We start from the raw sequence: 20,277 nt of genomic DNA, 5'->3' as shown, positions 1-20,277 counted from the left end.
GGGGACACTCTCTTAGACTGGTGCGATTACGACCTCTGCTGGCTGGTTGGTGGCGCCAATCAGGAGCAGGGACCAGCATAAGTGAGAGGATGATTGACGGGTAGAAATTGGATGCGCTAAAGTGGGAGGAAAAGGGGGAAAAAAAAGGAAACATTCAAGAATAAAGAATAATCCAGTGCAGATATGAGATGGGGAGTTCAGAATCCCCTCTGTCACCAGTTTGGACATTTTTTCATTTGATCACATATAATAGGTCCATGATGTAGCGTTTGGGGAATGTGGGAGCAGTTTGGATGACGTTTCTGTCCTAACTGAAAAAATATCTTTTAGCCGTTTAACATATGACTTTTATCACATATTTCAATTCAATGTGTTTTTATTTATTCAAGAGTTTATATGGGTCAGTTATGTGTTGAAACACACATATATTTTTATTTGTTACTTTTAATATGGTATAAATTTGTAGCTGAGCAAGGTAATTCTAATGTTTCATACTTATGCCAACTTCTGAGTGCAACACGAACATCTTTTGGGGGCCAACTTTATGATAAAGCACCGGTTCATTCTTTTTCTTAAAAGCATACCAAACAGAAGTCTATTTTATTCATTAGACTAAGTTAGAAGACTAAGTTATTCTGCATGACCAGAGTTTACAGACAAAAATGTCAAACTGCAACTGTAATTGTGCTGAATTATTGTTATTATAATTTTTTCCAAGGACCTTAATTTCCTCCTACCACGCATGCAAAATATAAACTAGATCTTCTAAACTGCACCTGCCTCAGAGTGTATTTATGTCTACTAAGCCACACTTTTGTATCTCGTGCAGAATGAGGCCTGACATCGTCCAGCTGAAATAGACATGGAATGTTTGAGAAAAGGCGTCGTCTTGGTGGCAGCATGTGTCTCTCCAAAATACCAGTATAAACCCTGCATTAATGGTACATCCACATATATGCAGATCACCCATGCCGTGGGCACTGATGCACCCCCACGCCATCACAGATGTTGGTTTTTGCATTTTTTCACCTGACTCCCTGAATCTTTTCGTGATATTATGAACTGTAGATGGTGAATGACCTAAATTCTGCTGGGAAACATTGTTACAACAAAGTTTGGCACAAAGTGGTGAACCACAACCCATCCTTGCTTTCAAAGACTAAGCCTTTAGTGGATGCTCCTGTTAGACCTTACCTGTTATAAGTTAAATAAAAGTTCAAAATACAGTTTTTAGTTTTCATGGCATTTGTATAAAAAAACGTGTCCCAACATTTCTCTGTAAATGGGGTTTGTACCTACCTACCAAATTTACAATCATCAGCAAATTCTTTTTGAACTGTATATTTGAATGTATATATTTTAATTTATTTTAATATATAATGCAAATTTTTTTTGCAATAGTTCAAAAAAAGTCAGGCAACTTTACAACATCACCTTTTTTTTGTTAACAATGTTCTGTAATCGTTTGGGAACTTAGGGAACCATTTGTCATAGTTGTAAAATATGCATTTCCCCCTATATATCCTTAATATAAAACATAAGCTGCTCAACAGTCTGGGAGCTCTGTCAATTGTGTATTGGTGAACCTCGACCCATCCTTGCACATGAATAACTGTTCTTTTGTTACTGCTTTAGCATGACAGTATCACATACAGCAAGTTCACCAGTGCACCTGTGTTTGTTTGTTTGTTTACTAGGATTTTAACATCATGTTTTACACTTTGGTTACATCATAACAGAAACGGTAGTTACTCATTACACAAGGTTCATCAGTTCACAAGTTTTTACGTCAAACACAATTTAGTGTCTCCAATTCACCTCACTTGCATGTTTCATGTTCCTATGGGAGGAAGCCGGAGCTCCCGGAGGAAACCCACGCAGACACGGGGAGAACATGCAAACTCCACACAGAAAGGATCCGGACCGCCCCATCTGGGGATTGAACCCAGGACTTTCTTGCTGTGAGGCACCGTGCCGCCCCCCAGTGCACCTGTGAAAAATGCCAAAACATTGTTGGCTGGTTTCTGAACATTCAACAAAGGAAGTCTAGTATGGCAGGCATTACATTAGGAATTAGCATATTTTTACAAAATTGTTGTTAAGGTCAAACATGTTATATCTCTTACATTTACATTTTTGGCATTTAGCAGACACTTTTATCCAAAGCGACTTACAGTACTGTGACAGTATATTATCTGGCAGTGATAGGGCTTGAACCAGCGACCTTTGGATTACTAGCCCAGTACCTTAACCACTAGGCTACAACTGCACTAGGCTACAGAGATGCTCGTCCGAGCTGCCTGAACTTCTTTCCCTTGTAAATGCGTGTTTAATAAAGAGGAATTGATTAACTTATCTCGGTTTGTGTGTGTGGTTGTTCCAGCCTCCAATCCGGACCTTACCGGGTTAACAAAGGTGGTGGCAGCATTACGCTACCTCGTTAAATCCAAATTATAAAACGGATAGTTCTGGTCCTAAAATCGGATTGGCTGAGCCGCGTTCGAAGCTGTTGTAAAATCCCCGATATACGCACACCTATGACCACCTCACATCATTCCATATTAATACGCCACTGAAAAGAAAAAGTACAAACTTGGTTGAACACTATTTTAAGTCATGTACTATAAATGGAAATGTCCAGATTAATATAAACAGTAATCCTAATCATTCGTCCAAGAAATAGTGTAATAGTGTTTGTGGAGGAATGTTTATTGCGAATGTTATGTTCGCCCTCATGTTGCCTAGCAACACTGTTAACGGACTACCTGATTTCACGGAAGAATGCTTTTTGTAAGTGTTTTTGTAAATAAAAACATTTATAAATTGAACATTGTTGTATTTTATTATATTTTATGTTGACCGCCGTTTTATAAAAGCAATAAGCCACGAGAGACCGTGCGTTACTGCTATGATTTTATCACGGGGAAAGACGTTTTAGGCACTCTGCTTCGCGTCGTGCCAAAATAGCCTTCCCCGTGATAAAATCACAGTAACGCACGGCCTCTCGTGGCTTATTGCTTTAACGCACGGTCTCTCGTGGCTTATTGCTTTAGTTTATTACATTGGACGAGCATCTCTTCTATGTACAGTTTAAATGGAATACCTGTAAAAGACAGTTTACATAAGACTGCTTTTTGTTTTTATTTAAATTTTAACAACCTTTTTGGAATTGAAATTGCATGAATATGATGTCTGTTAGCCATTAGAACGTTATAAGGATGCAGGTGGAAGAGTGTACAGTAGTTAGGCTAGGCTGGAACACAGCAGGAAGCACGTGTTGGACCTGCACACACACACACACACACACACACACAGAAAGAGAGAGAGGAGAGAGTCATCTTATTCCTACCCATCAGTGAGAACACAGAAGTAAGGTTGCATCACTCTCTACTGGTCGCTTAAACAGAACAGCGTTATGTTCAGTTGGGTGAACAAGGAGCAGGGTGGAAGAAACAAGGAAGGCGACATGTTTCAAACAGTGACTGAGGGACTACATGGTCTCTATACTAAAAAATTACTCCCTTTAGAAGAAACCTATCTCTTCCATGAATTCCACTCGCCTGCGCTGGAAGAAGCGGATTTTCAGAGCAAACCGATGGTTCTTCTGGTGGGACAGTACTCTACAGGAAAGACCACCTTTATACGGTAATTATATTACTAAATCTAACTATATACTGTATTATTACAGGTGAGGTCTTAGTGTTTCATGCATTTGAACTTCTGTACCACTTCTGTACTGTGTAATGTGATTTATAATACATTAAAGAGCAGTATAACAACAGAATTGGATGTGTTTTAAGGTGGAACGGTTATGCACTAGATAAACGCATGTTAACCCCACCAGCGTTATGTACAGTGAGACACGAAATAAATATATATTTTTTAATTTGACTGGTTGAAATGAAACAAACCAGGTTTTTAAAAAGGGACAAACTTTATGTTTGGTGTTTTAGACCGTTAATTCAGGTGTTGTGTCGTTTCACTAACCAAAAGTAAATGTGTACGGAATACAGTGACTATTCGTTCCTTTTATATTCCTGTCAGTTTTGTCTATATTTTTCCAAAAACAACAACAAAAGTGAAGTCAGTCGCTGGTATAATGTTCATATAAATGAATAAAACCTAAAGTTTGACAGAATTAGACGCTTAAACCTGAACAGTCAGCACGTTTAAGGCGGCTCCTCACAGTATTGATGTATAAATAACAGCTACCTCACAGTACTCTCACAGTCCTCACAGAGGAGGAAAAACATACACAGATCGGTGTACACTACATGACTAAAAGTGTGTGGACCCCTGACCATGATCTTGTTGGACCTCCCATTCTAAACCCATGAACATGCATAGGAAATTTGCTTCTAAAATAGCCTCCAGTTTTCTGTGAGGTAATGCACTAAGTTTAAATTAGAATTATACGGTGTATCACAAAAGTGAGTACACCCCTCACATTTCTGCAAATATTTTATTATATCTTTTCATGGGACAACACTATAGACATGAAACTTGGATATAACTTAGAGTAGTCAGTGTACAGCTTGTATAGCAGTGTAGATTTACTGTCTTCTGAAAATAACTCAACACACAGCCATTAATGTCTAAATAGCTGGCAACATAAGTGAGTACACCCCACAGTGAACATGTCCAAATTGTGCCCAAATGTGTCGTTGTCCCTCCCTGGTGTCATGTGTCAAGGTCCCAGGTGTAAACGGGGAGCAGGGCTGTTAAATTTGGTGTTTTGGGTACAATTCTCTCATACTGGCCACTGGATATTCAACATGGCACCTCATGGCAAAGAACTCTCTGAGGATGTGAGAAATAGAATTGTTGCTCTCCACAAAGATGGCCTGGGCTATAAGAAGATTGCTAACACCCTGAAACTGAGCTACAGCATGGTGGCCAAGGTCATACAGCGGTTTTCCAGGACAGGTTCCACTCGGAACAGGCTTCGCCAGGGTCGACCAAAGAAGTTGAGTCCACGTGTTCGGCGTCATATCCAGAGGTTGGCTTTAAAAAATAGACACATGAGTGCTGCCAGCATTGCTGCAGAGGTTGAAGACGTGGGAGGTCAGCCTGTCAGTGCTCAGACCATACGCCGCACACTGCATCAACTCGGTCTGCATGGTCGTCATCCCAGAAGGAAGCTGACGCACAAGAAAGCCCGCAAACAGTTTGCTGAAGACAAGCAGTCCAAGAACATGGATTACTGGAATGCCCTGTGGTCTGATGAGACCAAGATAAACTTGTTTGGCTCAGATGGTGTCCAGCATGTGTGGCGGCGCCCTGGTGAGAAGTACCAAGACAACTGTATCTTGCCTACAGTCAAGCATGGTGGTGGTAGCATCGTGGTCTTGGGCTGCATGAGTGTTGCTGGCACTGGGGAGCTGCAGTTCATTGAGGGAAACATGAATTCCAACATGTACTGTGACATTCTGAAACAGAGCATGATCCCCTTCCTTCGAAAACTGGGCCTCATGGCAGTTTTCCAACAGGATAACGACCCCAAACACAACCTCCAAGGTGACAACTGCCTTGCTGAGGAAGCTGAAGGTAAAGGTGATGGACTAAACCCAATTGAGCACCTGTGGCGCATCCTCAAGTGGAAGGTGGAGGAGTTCAAGGTGTCTAACATCCACCAGCTCCGTGATGTCATCATGGAGGAGTGGAAGAGGATTCCAGTAGCAACCTGTGCAGCTCTGGTGAATTCCATGCCCAGGAGGGTTAAGGCAGTGCTGGATAATAATGGTGGTCACACAAAATATTGACACTTTGGGCACAATTTGGACATGTTCACTGTGGGGTGTACTCACTTATGTTGCCAGCCATTTAGACATTAATGGCTGTGTGTTGAGTTATTTTCAGAAGACAGTAAATCTACACTGCTATACAAGGTGTACACTGACTACTCTAAGTTATATCCAAGTTTTATTTCTATAGTGTTGTCCCATGAAAAGATATAATAAAATATTTGCAGAAATGTGAGGGGTGTACTCACTTTTGTGATACACTGTATATGTTTATATTATAATGATATGTATAAGAAGGTGTTTTTTTTTTTTTTTTTAAATAATTAAGGTGCCATGTTTACAAACCTATTAGTGGTTTACCAATTAAATCAGAAATATATGCACAGATAGTATAATTATTTGTATTATACTGTATTATTAATCATTTTCACTAACTGCTTCATTCTGGTCAGGGTCATTGAGGGTCTGTTGCCACCCAAAACAAATTGGTGCATAAATAGAAACACACCCTGTACAGGGTGCCAATCAATTATAGAGGTTAGAGGAAACCAGCGTACTGTACTTAGAGGAAACCCACACTGACACTGGTAGAACAAGAGGTGCCCAGTCCTTATTTAGCTGTGTGCCACTCACTCTACAAGCTGCGGCATTGTGCTGCCTTAGAAATGTCATTTTTACCTTAATTTTCAAGTGTGTATAGTAACAAAACAGTTTCAGTATTTTGTTTCTAAAAGCACAACAAGCAATAAGACATAGAAAACCCTTAATCTGTAAACAGATTGCCTTAATTTTCACATAGACCAGATCCATTCCTCATCCATTCATTTTCATTAATCAATTTATTGGTCACAATTGTTTTTAGAAGGAGTCAAAGTTCGTCTAAGGCATCACAAACATACATATTTATTACTTGTATCACACCCTGAGACATTTTAAAGTAGCCAAGTCCCCTCCTGTGTGTTTGTCCTACAACAGAGTAAACAGTTTACATAACACAGGAACACAAGGAAACCTGTTTTTAACAGCAGATTAGTTCTAGCTTACTAACAAATAAAAACCTGCATGTAAAGTTCCTAACATTGTTTGCTCAAACAAATTTATTTCCCAAACTTTCTAAAACATGTATATCTAATTATTAAATGTCACCATACAGACTTAACATAAGGTCAGAATATGTTAAAGCAACATACTGTATATCCACATTTATAAACAGTAAAAGCTGCAGTAGGGGTGGATTTTAGGATGAAATGTTAATGTAAAGGAAAGATTAACCAGGTTTCTTTAAATTAAACAAATTAAGTGTTAAAATTTAAAAGTAATTCAGACTTTAACACAGCCCTTCTATTTTTATGTAGGCTTGGGACCAGCACTGAGTGCGCAAGTGCACCTTTCAATGACTAGGCTGTTTCAGCCATCCCCCCTCAGACACTAGCCAATCATGTTTTTTCAGTTGCTCGACCGTTTAATAGCACCACTAAGATTTAAAGCCCAGTTCCCCAGGTCTCCGGATCTCAGCAGTAGTGGGCTAGTGTACTTTAGCGGCCACGTGAGCACCCAAATACTGTAACTGTAGCGGTGCAGTAAAACGTCAAAGTGCGTATATGAGACAAATCTGCATTTGTGTGTAATAACAGTCAAATTCACTCTGAAAGCTCCACATGTATCTGTGTTTAGCTGGATTTTTTTCTCCTGTTTCACTTTTAAACTTGTGTTATAGCTTGGGGTTCTGAGAAATTGTAAGAATCAGCTTTGAGTTTAAAACGCTTGTTATTAAAAAGCAGTGCAAAAGCTAATGTGCTGCTTCTCATGTGAATGCGCATTTATTGAATGGAATACAGTGTTGCAGGTTTTATTCTATTTTTTGTAGATTTTTAACTGATCTCAATTGTATTTCAGTGTTTTATATTATATTGGTGTAATTTTCAGTGTATAAGTGTTAAAAACAACCCCATTATTTTACATAATCCTAAAATATATGCAGTTCCACTGGACCAAGAAACGCATTAACAGGTTTCCCATACATCCTTATGGGAAAAAATACCTTAAAACTCACCACTGTACCTAGAAGTAAATAAACTAAGATACATTTTTATATGACATGTTGTAGCAGCATTATAGCAATATAACAGACAGGTCTCGTAGCAGCAGTAAATAAAACATTTAACATTTAAGTCTAGTGTTTTTCCGGCCGCTCAGGTGGCGCAACGGTAAAGTACGGTAGCTCAACAGAGTTGGGGTTTCTAACACATCGTATCAAACCTCAGCTCTGCCTTTCCGACTAGACTGGGCGGCTGTATGAACAACGATTGGCTGTTGTTCAGGGTTAGGGGTAAGAAAGTCGGATCATAGGTCCTCATAACTGGTGCGACTGCGGCCCCTGCTGGCTGACTGATGGCGCCTGCACAGGGCTGTGATATAATGCTGATGGGGGTGTGGCCCTCCGTGCACAGTGCCCGTCAAGTATATGAACTCGACTCGTGCAGGTGAAAAATGCTCTATCTGTACTGACTGTGCGTACCGGAGGGGCGCATGTCAGTTGAGAGGCGTCCTCAGTCAGTGGTGAAGGGTCGAATCAGTATAGAGGACGCATTCAGGGTAATTGTACACAACTAGACTGGGGGACAAAAATTGGGGGAAAAAAGAGGGGAAAAAAAAAATATATATATAAAAAAGTCTAGTGTTCTCCTAAAATAAGGCGTTAAATCCAAGTGCCATTTTATTTAACTTTAATATATGTGGTAAACGAATATATTATGTGAACTAAAATTCTCAGTTTGGTTTAGATCATTTAACATCCAATAATGCATGTCATAAATGTAATAAATAGTCTATGTGTATGTTTTGTAATTTATATCACATCATATTTGCACAATACATAATATATATCTTGTAGAGGTTTGCAACATCAAAACAGCTGATCACACGTACAAGCAATTTTTTCCTCATGAAAGAAGATACTTTATAAATTTGCTCAGCACTGTCATGTTCATTTACTCACATTCCCCTGTTAGAGCACCTAGAGGTCATTGTGAGTCTGAGCACGGTGAAAACTGACTCCTGTAAAACAAACTGACTCTTTATATTCTCCTGGCATAAGGAAAAACATTAAAGAGCATGAAATAACTACTCACTCTGTTATAGGGCCAAATATATATTTTCCTTGCTCAACCCACCTAATTTATATATATATTGAATAAGGGTTGGTTTACCAGGGCAAGTGTTATTACTGAAGCGCAAAGTGAAGCCCTATACCTGCAAATAAGTTGAAAAACACAAGTGCAGGAACTACTGTGGCTGAAAAGACACTAACAAAGAAGGGACAGTGGAGAAATAATGAAGGTGGCCAAAATAACAAAAACTAGGGATGTCCGATCAAGGCATTTTTTAATTGATCGGAATCGGCTTTACTAAACCCGATCTTAATCCCGATCTTTTGTTTTACGTCAGCATGTCCGCTGTGTGGAAATACTTTAAATTGAAAAGTAAAACAAGTCCAACAGTGAAGTGTAACGTCTGCAGTGTGAGCGTTTCATGAGGCGGTGGGAGCAGAGCTGCGTTCATGTGTGAGAGTGTGTGTGAGTTAAGGATCACACCGGTTTACAAAACAACGTAGTGATGCACTCGTTTAATAAAGAATAAATGCACAGTATATTCACATATTGTCGGGAGCAGAACAGTTTATTAACTTCTTCTGTTACGGTACCGAATAGCCGACAGTTGAGTCAAGCACGCTATTTCATGTTCTATGGAAGGCCTAAAGGGTCAAAACACACTTACTTCGTGTACAAACGTCCATCAAACCATTGTCACAATACAAGCACTTTAAGAACTGGCTTTCCTTCATAACAAAAGAGCCTTTCCATTTTATTTTGGTATTCAGGTTTTACTGTAATGCTTTTAAGTAACTTTTTTTCTTATATTCAAGTTAAGCTGCTACACAGATTTCTGTTCATTTTTAGTGTATCACTGCATTAAACATCTTTTTTCTTTGAATGTAAAGTAAAACTAATTATCTCACTCATTTTGATTGATTTTGTAAAAATACAAAAACATTAAGCAATAGCTTGGATGCAGCATTTTTCCCTTCAGCACTGCAGAGCTATTCAGTTGTTAAACATATACATTGGATTAATTTGAATAATTGTAATGTACTTGAAGTGTGCACTGTGTGAACAGTATTATCTAGTTCTTATCTAGACAATATCTAGAAAATACAAGTATCGGTTTGAGAATCGGTATCGGATCGGGATCAAAATTAATAATCGGGATCTGTATCGGGAACAAAAAAACGTGATCGGGACATCCCTAACAAAAACCAAACAAAGTAACAAATGAAAGACACAAAAACATAGACAGCCTTGAAGATTGCTACGCTAGCAGAAAACTAGACTGTACCAAGCCCGGCATTACGATTCCAGAGAAAGGCAGATTTGCCAACAGAGGAGCTGGCAAATCTGTGAGGAAGAAATTGTGATAAATAGAATCACTCCCACCTGAAGCAAATTAACACTCATTGAGCTGCAAATGACTGACTGTTAAGAGGACCGACATGTCAATCATCCGTGCCTCATCAACTGGCCAAATTTAGAAAGGCATAAAGACGTTATTCTGTCACCGAATATTTCAATAAATAACCTGATGTATGTGGTAGATGTTACTGTTAACAGGGATTATTCACATGTGATTACTTTTTAGGCTGTAACAAGCAGTTCCTTATTGAGGGTTCGAACCATGTACTTGGCATTTAGGCTGTGCAGTTTAAATTTGTTACTAGGTCTGGGCTGGGCGGCCACATGAACAACGATTGGCGTGATTACGACCTCTGCTGGCTGATCGATGACGCCTGCGCAGAGTTGGGGAATAATGCTGATCAGGGTGTGGCTCTTCGTGCAAAAGCTGATCCGCATATGATCTCGCCTTGTGCAGGTGAAAAGATGCAGTCGGTACTGCACACGTGTCGAAGGGGGCGTGTGTCAATTGCGAGGCTCCTCAGTCAGAAGTGGAGGGTTGTATCGGTAGAGGTGAAACGTAACGCAATCAGGGTAATTGGACACGATTAGGGGAGAAAGAGAAAAAAATGGTTACTAGGCAGTTAATTTAAAAGTGTTTAGCCTTACCTAGTTAATCTGCGTAGTTTTAGAGTACTACTAGATTTCTTTTGCAGTATTTTGGCTAGTAATAGGCTCTTAATCTATTCAGTACGTTTAGGGTAATGTGTAGTTTTTAATGTAGAGATATTTTAGACAGATATTTTATGCAGCTTGTAGGCTAGTAGTAATATTTTATGTAGTGTTTAGTTGTTTGTAGGTAGAGCAAAAAGATTTATCCCGATATTTGGGGAATATTTATGCACATTTCATATTAGTAATGCACAGGTAATTTTATATATTAGCCCCTTTTCCTCAAGTATTGTTGTCCCATTTATCCTACATCCATATTTTAAAGAAGTTTAGAGAAACAAGAATTTTTAAGTACAGTGTAGCCATTGTCTAGTCTAACCATAGTCAGTTAATGTAATGTACTCTACACACATGATTATGTCTGTGCAGACTAAGGCATCTCAGTAGGCATGACATATTTGTATATTGAATATTGAAGTTTTTAGGCTAACACTAGGTAATCTGTTCTATATTACTGAACAGGTAATCTATACTGTGTTTGAGTTAAAATTAGGCACTTACTCTATGTATGGAAAGTCTCGTTAGGTTATGTAATTTTGAAAGCCTGTATGTTTTTTTTTTTTGTACATTTGAATGTGGGATGTGATTTATTAAGGGAGTTACATGAAGAACAAGGTCGAATATCTTTTAGTGTTGTAACTTTTTTCCAAGAGAGTAAGGAGTAATATTCTAGGCTTCTCACTATAACGAAGCCTGTAGTAGCTGGTGAACGTGCCCCGGGTTCCCAGCGAAACAGGTCTTACAGAGCTCAGAAAACAAAGCCCTAAGTAGTGGGTTACTCATTAGGGCTGATCGCCCGCAGCTGTGGGGCTGACTATTTAAACCAGCTCCACACAGCTGCGGGTGTCGCACCTTCTGTTTGTTTTCCGTCTCCTGTGGTAGCTCGTCCACACTATTTCTTAGCCGTAGGTGGTAGCCCTGGTGGCGCAAGGCCATTCGGGCAGGTAAAACCGCAAGGTTTGAGGTAGTGAGGGTTTTCTTTACTTCTTAGAAATTGGGTGGTGCGACGCCGGGCAGTCCGCGAACTGCTGTTTGTTTATCGCTTTAGCCATTAGCATTAGCGGTTGCACGCCGTGCCTCTGTGTGGCGCTGGTGTCTAGCTCCGCTATTAGAACTCTTATTGAACGCTGTAATCGAATTCGGTAACCGTTGGGTGGCGACCCCGTACAGCGTTCGGTCGGTCTGCCAGCGATCCCGGTTCGAATCCGCAAGTTAACCTTGCCTAACTGTGCTTGTCTTTTTTTCCTCCTTTCAGGTCGGAGTGCCTCTGCCCCGCGACCGTGAGCTCGTCGCACTCCGAATAGTTTTCCCCGAATGTCTACCGCTGTTCCGGGGTTGGCGTTAAGCGGAGCCTTTCCCTCTCGCCTCGGCTTACAGCAGCGTCTTCAGCGCTAACGCGCTTTCGTTTTGCAGTGCCGCGTTAGCGCGGTGTTAACGCTCCCGGCTCTCACTACGGAGACCGGGGTTCGCGTCCGTCCTGTTGTGCCTTTTTGTTCGCTGCACCCGCAGCCTTCCGTCGGAGGTTCCGATCGGTTTTTTGGTTTGCTTTATTATTTCTCTGTTTTATTTTTCTATTGATTATTATTTAAAAACAAAAATAAAAGCTTTTTTTTATCTTATTCCTGCGTTTGAGTCCTCCCTTCTTCACCCACGTGACACTCACTAGCTGATAGCCATACACATACTATTTTTTATCTCTTATTTGACCTAGAACTTAGTAGTGTAGTAGCTCGCGCTTTGTTTTGTGCTGTTGCTCAGTTGTTTGGCGTGTCTCTAATCTCCTTCTTTGCAAAGCGAATAATTCCTGCTTGGCAATATTGGAAAGCAGCTAATCATATGTGCATTATTTGCTTTGGTATTGTTCTTCTTGGATTTTATAAATGACCAGATTATCTTTTTGATATGCAGATCATATGATATCATACTGCAAACTGGTAAACACATGTAGTAAACTGCCCTTTTCTATACACGAGCTCAATGATGTTTAAAGCAAAATTACAAAGATTTTTGCCGTCATAGATAAAAGTCAGATTGTGAGGTTTTTTGTTGTTAATTAAGATTGGTGGTTTTGGAACTCACCAGTGGCCAATTTAGTGCCATTGCAACAAGAAGAAGGTTTTGACAGTGTCTAAAATTGTGTAATTTTTTCAAACAAAATAATTTTGCATTCTATTTTCATATATAGTATATGGCTGTAGTACTGTTAACACAGATGTTGATTTAAAATCTTCCCTTTTTACTTAAACATATAATTTTTAGTAGTTTGTTAGAGTAGGACTTGTGTTTCTAAAAAAAAAAAAGTCTGCAATACTTTTTCTAACTGGTAGATGTTCTCTGTTTGCTTCATCTGACTTCAGATATCTACTCGAGCAAGACTTTCCAGGTATGCGGATTGGGCCCGAGCCAACGACAGATGGGTTTATCGCTGTGATGTATGGGGAGAGTGAAGGAGTCGTTCCTGGAAATGCCTTGGTGGTGGACCCCAAGAAACCATTCCGCAAACTTAATGTGTTTGGAAACTGCTTTTTAAACAGGTAATGAGAATAATGACATTTACTGTTATTTGTTGAATGCAATGTATATCAACTTTACTATTAATAGCATTCTGTAATCATTAGCTAACATCAGTTGTACATCGATAGTTGTGAAAGTAGAAAGTTTTCCATTCTTGGCTGATATCAGACTTTAGCTGCTCAACAGTCCATTAACCACACATTTCTAATGGAAGGCCAGAAAAGCACCTGCACTCTCTTACTACAAAGCCACGGCAAAATGAAGCTTGGCATTGTCCTACTGAAACAAGAAGGGATGCCCCCTAAATAAGTGTTGCATAGACAGCTGCATATGCATATGCTAACTTTACAGCATTAACTTTGCTAAAGTTAGGGCACTCACTATTGCCTTGGCTTTTGGCCTTGATCTCTGCACACTGACATTTCTGTGGATTGTCTGAATCTTTTAACCATGTTATGGACTGTAGATGGTGTAATCCCAAAATTCCTTGAAATAGTGGCAAAACTTGATGCATTCTTGCTTGTAAACGAACATTTGTCTTTTTTACCCTATCATAATAGCATAATAGCAAGTGTTTTCACAAACCTTTTGACAAAAATCAGTGTTTATGAGGTAAAAAAAAAGTTTCTGTTTTTTATTTACAAATACTTTGCTTTCTGTTTTGAGATGAAATTCACCTACTGTACTATTTTTTAAAGTTGGGGTTGTATAAAAGTTAAAACTAGCATATATATTTGCACATTTAAAAATGATTAAAACCAGGTAGCCATATGTACAGTTCAAGTCAAGTCAAGTCAACTTTATTTATATAGACATTGTCTCAAAGCAACTTTACAAAATCCAGGACCAACAGATACAAAAACCCCTGTTGAGCAAGTCGAGGGCGACTGTGGCAAGGAAAAACTCCCTTAAAATTACTGGAAGAAACCTTGAGAGGAACCAGACTCAGCAGGGCCCATCCTTCTTAGGTGGCCTGGAGGATACTTTAAATAAGTAGGATTTACAGAAATAAATAAATAAATAAATAATAATAGAGTTATTATTCGGTCTAGTCTTCAATAAAGTCTGTAGTGAGTTCTTGTCATTCTTGGTGCAATTACTCCATTCCCGTCACATCCGGCAGGAGCAGCATCGTTGTCACGGTAGTCTCGACTTCAATCCTTAACCTCGGCGGATAAACAGGTTCCATCAGAATATGGATTCAGTGATATGTCATTTTAGACAGCTTCATCATTCACAGTAGATTGGCAGATTGGCTGTTTTGCATTGGCTTTATGTGTGAAAGAATATGTGCCTTGGCTCCCTTTCCATGGTGTACTCCTGGGTGTGCCTAGTGTTTATGGGTGGCTCAAGACCTTTTTCAGATTTAAGCAGTCGCTAATAATGAATGAATGAACAAATAAATAAACTACTCAACACAACGTATACATTTAGCTTCTAAAAGATTTGCATTTCCCCCCCCCCTTGGTGACATCATACGTCGGCATGGTTTACATTTCCACTGCTATGCTGATGATATTCAGCTTTACATCTCCTCCAAATCCATTAATACTGAACTTCACTCCACTCTGACAAATTGCATCACTGAAATGAAATTGTGGATGAAAGCTAATTTCCTCAAATTAAACTGTGAAAAATCAGATATGATCATCGTAGGTCCTACAACCCTGGCAAAAACCACAAAAAATTTTCAAATTACCATTGATAATGACACTTTGTCTCCGTCTTCTAACATCCGAAATCTTGGTGTAATTTTTGATAGCAACCTCTCTTTTGACCGCCATGTAAATCACATCACCAAAACTGCTTTCTTTCATCTAAAAAACATAGCACGTCTACGTCCATCACTCTCCTTTTCTGCCGCCGAAACCTTGATTCATGCTTTTATTACATCCAGAATTGATTATTGCAATAGCATCCTTTATGGTACATCTAACAAAATCCTAAAAAAACTTCAGTATATCCAGAATTCAGCTGCTCGCCTCCTTACTCATACTCGCTCCCGTGATCATATTACACCTGTTCTACAAAAACTTCATTGGCTTCCCGTTGCTCAACGCATTCAATTCAAAATTCTTCTATTCACTCACAAAGCTCTCCATAATCAGGCCCCATCCTACCTCACCGACCTGCTCCATCAGCACATTCCCTCCCGTAGCCTTCGCTCTTCTGAGGCTAACCTACTGTCCATACCCTCTAGGACCAAGCACCGGACCTGGGGTGACAGGGCCTTTTCCATAGCTGCTCCATCTTTATGGAATGCTCTCCCCAAACACCTACGAGATTGTCCTGACCTGTCCAAATTCAAGTCACTTCTCAAAACTCATCTATTCAGAGTGGCATTTAACTTGTAACAACACAAAATAAATGCTTTTATTTTTGCTATTCTTTTTAATAGTTTTTATACTTAGATCACGACAGAAATGTGAAGTCCTAGATCCTAAAACTTGTAAAGTTTTCAGTTTCCTGATTGCATGTAAATCTGTCCTGTTTCTGTCTAATTTTAAGAAATTGTTCTATATTTGTTGTTCTCTCTCATAATTTAGCTAATTTTTAATGAACTGTCTTATGCTGCTCTCTTTGTTTTTATCTTAATTATTCTTGATGTTGATGTACTATTTTGATTTTGTACTATGATTTGTATGGTGTATGTACGTATTTGTTTTGATTATTTGTCTTATGTAAAGCGTCTTTGAGTATCTTGAAAAGCGCTATATAAATAAAATGTATTATTATTATTATTATTATTTATTTCATGCAGCTAATAAGCAAAAAAGTCTTAAAACCTGTTAAAATTACTTAACACAAATGCTTAAAACATGCTGTCTATGCCTGCAGACAATCAGGAAAGCACTTCAGGGAGCAGGTCCTCGACAAAACAATGTCAAACAATGCTGCAGACCTCCAACACACACATTACAAATATTGTTTATGAATGAACACAAACAAAACATACTTTCACCTATTATGACATTCCATTTACTTACTACCCTGTCTACCCCAGTCTGATAGAACTTCTCATTGTTATATGAGTCTTACATATTGTCAGAAGTATCGTTGAAACAAGTGAAACTAAGTAACAGCTTTAAATAACTTTCACTTCCTTTTTCCTTTTCTTCATCACAATTCAGTAATTATTCCTTGTAAAACTGTACTTAAGCTATTACTGATTTAAGTGGGGGAACATTACAGTGTGCAGGGCTGTGGCTTTTCAGGACATATTTAGCAAAGTGATCTTGTCTGTTAGAGAAAAATTACTTTATTGTCCTTTAAATGTATTACTTCTTTTTCTGCAACACACTCAAAAAGTCAGTACAAAGCATATTTATTACTGTGTCACATCAACTTGCTTATTAATTACACTTTTTATTCATTTGGGATTTAAGCATGCTAATTGTTGCGGTTGTAAAACTTTATTTGATTATTTGCCCATTTCTGCTTGATACAAGACTACAGCTGTCATTCGGGCCAACTGAGATGAACCCAGGCCCAGAGAACACAAAATTTCTGCATTGAACTGCTAAGTGGCTTTCTCTTTGCATAACAGAGTTGCACATGACCATGAAACCCTGTTCTAGTCAAAATAGTGTTAGTGCCTAATGTGGCACTTGTGTGCTTTAAAGAAATAAAAGGCCTTCATCTAGAATTCCATTAAAAAAATTTGTTGGCATAAAGTTGGAGTCTAATTGTACATTTGAGGAATTGGTAGCCCCTAAATCAACTTCAAATCTTCAACTATGTTTTTGGAAAATGTGCCTGCATTGTTTTTAGACAGATCAGTTATAGCTTTAGACTTTTTCAAATGTGTTGCTTTCTAGCCATTGTCTGGTTTATGGTTTAAGGTCAAAACACTCAAATTGAGAGTCAAGGCCTTATCATACATCACATCACAATGCCTGAACTTACAAAATGCACACAGACACACTTTATTGATGCTCATTTGGAGTATGATATCCAAAGAAACTTATACTGACTCTTTATACACATATTTACTATAGATGCCAACATTTTGGGGCTAAATGTACAGTAATCAGCCATAACATTAAAACCACCTCCTTGTTTCTACATTCACTGTCCATTTGATCAGCTCCACTTACCATATAGAAGCACTTTGTAGTTCTACAATTAATGACTGTAGTCCATCTGTTTCTCTGCATGCTTTGTTAGCCCCCTTTCGTGCTGTTCTTCAATGGTCAGGACCCCCACAGGACCACTACAGAGCAGGTATTATTTGGGTGGTGGGTCATTCTCAGCACTGCAGTGACACTGACATGGTGGTGGTGTGTTAGTGTGTGTTGTGCTGGTATGAGTGGATCAGACACAGCAGCGCTGATGGAGTTTTTTAAACACCTCACTGTCACTGCTGGACTGAGAATAGTTTACCAACCAAAAACATCCAGCCAACAGCGCCCCGTGGGCAGCGTCCTGTGACCACTGATGAAGGTCCATAAGATGACCAACTCAAACAGCAGCAATAGATGAGCGATCGTCTGACTTTACATCTACAAGGTGAACCAACTAAGTAGGAGTGGACAGTGAGTGGACACGGTATTTAAAAAAAAAACACTAAATACCATGTCAACACACCACCACCACGTCATTGTCACTGCAGTACTGAGAAGGATCCACCACCTAAATAATACCTACTCTGTAGTGGTCCTGGGAGAGTCCTGACCATTGAAGAACAGGGTGAAAGAAGGCTAAAAAAGTATGTAGAGAAACAGATGGACTACAGTCAGTAATTGTAGAAGTACAAAGTGCTCTTATATGGCAAGTGGAGCTGATAAAATGGACAGTGAGTGTAGAAACAAGGAGGTGGTTTTAATGTTATGGCTGATCAGTCTATATACATTTATATATTACACATGAAGTCAAAATTTTTCTCAAGAAGTGACGTTTTTTTTTTTTTTTTTACTTCAAACTCTCTGTTGGTTGCAGTATCTGTAACCCAGGCATAGACATTCATTCACAGCTGGTACTGGTGTAACTGGCTTAACATTGTAGGTGCATTGTAGGTATTAATACCTTAGACAAAAGAATGCGTTGTATGTTTGATCAGCTGCTTGATACACCCAGTGCTTTCTCTCCTCCTTGCCCAAACATCCTTCTATAACTGGCATCACTTTTTATAAACATGTCAGCTCTGGAAATTGACCGGTCACTACCCTTTAAGTGGCTGTGAATGTTTGTGCTCTATTTAATGTTTAACTTCAGCATGTGGGCAGTTGTGGCCGGACTATTTTTCCACGCTGGCTGGATATTTATGCTCAGGGAAATGGGTAAGTGCTTTTTGACAATCACTGCTGCAGAGGTCAAAGACACACTTGGCAGAAAACATCTCCTCTTTTCCAGAGGAACCTCAAACAATGCACATTGTTTCCTGTGGGCCACTCTGTGCGTCATAAAAATAGCATGTTTTCGAGTGACATTTTTGAGTGTGCGCATGCATTTAAACAGGCTATTTGCTGGCTATCAGTATTTAGTAAATAACATTTAAGCAGGTCTGTGCTAACAATGTGGCTTAATTGGCTTAATCTACAAAATCCACTATTCAGCCAAAAGTATGTGGACACTTGACCATAAACTTATTGAAGTGTGTCTGCGTGTCTTGTGCCCATTCAGTCAAAAGTGCATTTGTAAGTTCAGGCTCTGGTGATGTATGATAAGGCCTTGGCTCTCAAGTCGAGTGGTTTGACCATAAACCAGGCAATGGCTAGAAAGCAACACATCTAAATAGGTCTAAATCTACAGTATACAACAAAATGAAAACAACTAAAGCAATAACTGACCTGCCTAAAAACAATGCACGTCCATTTACTATGGAAGCACTTTTGTAAGTTGCTCTGAATAAGAGCGTCTGCTCAATGCAGATGATCTAAAATGTAAAATGTGTGGCTGAGGGACTATGGTTTATGTTGCAACTTTCAGGTAGGCTCCTTACTTACTGGAATTAAGTAAAACGGAGAACCACACTATGTTCTTTGTATTCCTTTACCACTTATACCTTTTGTTATTCAGTGCCTTTACCCGCTGGAGCAGCTTGTTTGTTTACTTTGTTTGTTGCATTTTTAACATTAAGAATTTAGGCAACAGCTTTTCTGATATGCTCTTGTTTAAAAATATGAATCGTTTTCGACCCCCAAGAGGCTGATAGCTTTAAGAGGTCAAAACCCATTTGTGTAAAATGTGTAGTCTGTGTCTAATTCTTGTACAGACGATTTAAGTGTGCTTGAAGTTCACTTATTATAATTTTATTTGTATGACTATTTCCATATATTTAATGTATCCATGTGACTGATTTATACTAATACAAGAACTCTACAACTCAAACTCTTACCTTTAACATAGACTTATTCACAGTGCTATTCAAAATCGATTAAAACCTAAACAGTTAAAAGCAGTTGCTAGGTACAAATGTATTGAGTGTGTTCAATCCAGTCCAAAATCAGCCAGGGAAAACCTTGTTAATTAGCTGATGTAATCTTGAGCTGTGTTGTGAGCCTCCAGGCCTAAAGACAAACATCCCAGTGGATTATATCAGTTGTTGTACTTACCACAGCTTTCCACTGAGAGTTTACAGTAAACAAGCAGCTGTAGTGAGTATATACGAGTATACATACATCAGCATGCATTTTGTTTATGTACTTTCAGGTTCATTTGCTCTCAGGTGCCCAACCAAGTTCTGCAGAGTATAAGCATCATTGACACACCGGGCATCTTGTCTGGAGAAAAGCAGCGGATAAGCAGAGGTTAGTAACCACAGTGGATATTACATGTGTGGAATGTTTTTTTTCTATTTAGGTCGGTAGTGCAGGTTGGTTGTGGGAATACAACCAATC

General features: G+C 39.1%; 1 protein-coding gene across 1 annotated transcript in view; it reads left to right on the top strand.

Moving 5' to 3' along the window:
- The first annotated feature begins 3,208 nt into the window (after window positions 1-3,208).
- ehd4 (EH-domain containing 4) overlaps window positions 3,209-20,277 on the top strand; it is a 29,527-nt gene continuing 12,458 nt past the window's right edge. Inside the window, exons 1-3 of the mRNA XM_063006951.1 lie at window positions 3,209-3,645; window positions 13,282-13,458; window positions 20,090-20,187. Coding sequence (XP_062863021.1) covers window positions 3,416-3,645; window positions 13,282-13,458; window positions 20,090-20,187 — 505 coding nt within the window. The 5' untranslated portion in view covers window positions 3,209-3,415. The remainder of the gene's footprint in view (window positions 3,646-13,281; window positions 13,459-20,089; window positions 20,188-20,277) is intronic.

This window comes from Trichomycterus rosablanca, chromosome 13, assembly GCF_030014385.1.
Source record: "Trichomycterus rosablanca isolate fTriRos1 chromosome 13, fTriRos1.hap1, whole genome shotgun sequence".
Taxonomy (NCBI): Eukaryota; Metazoa; Chordata; class Actinopteri; order Siluriformes; family Trichomycteridae; genus Trichomycterus; species Trichomycterus rosablanca.
This window is presented reverse-complemented; position numbering and strand designations above follow the sequence as displayed.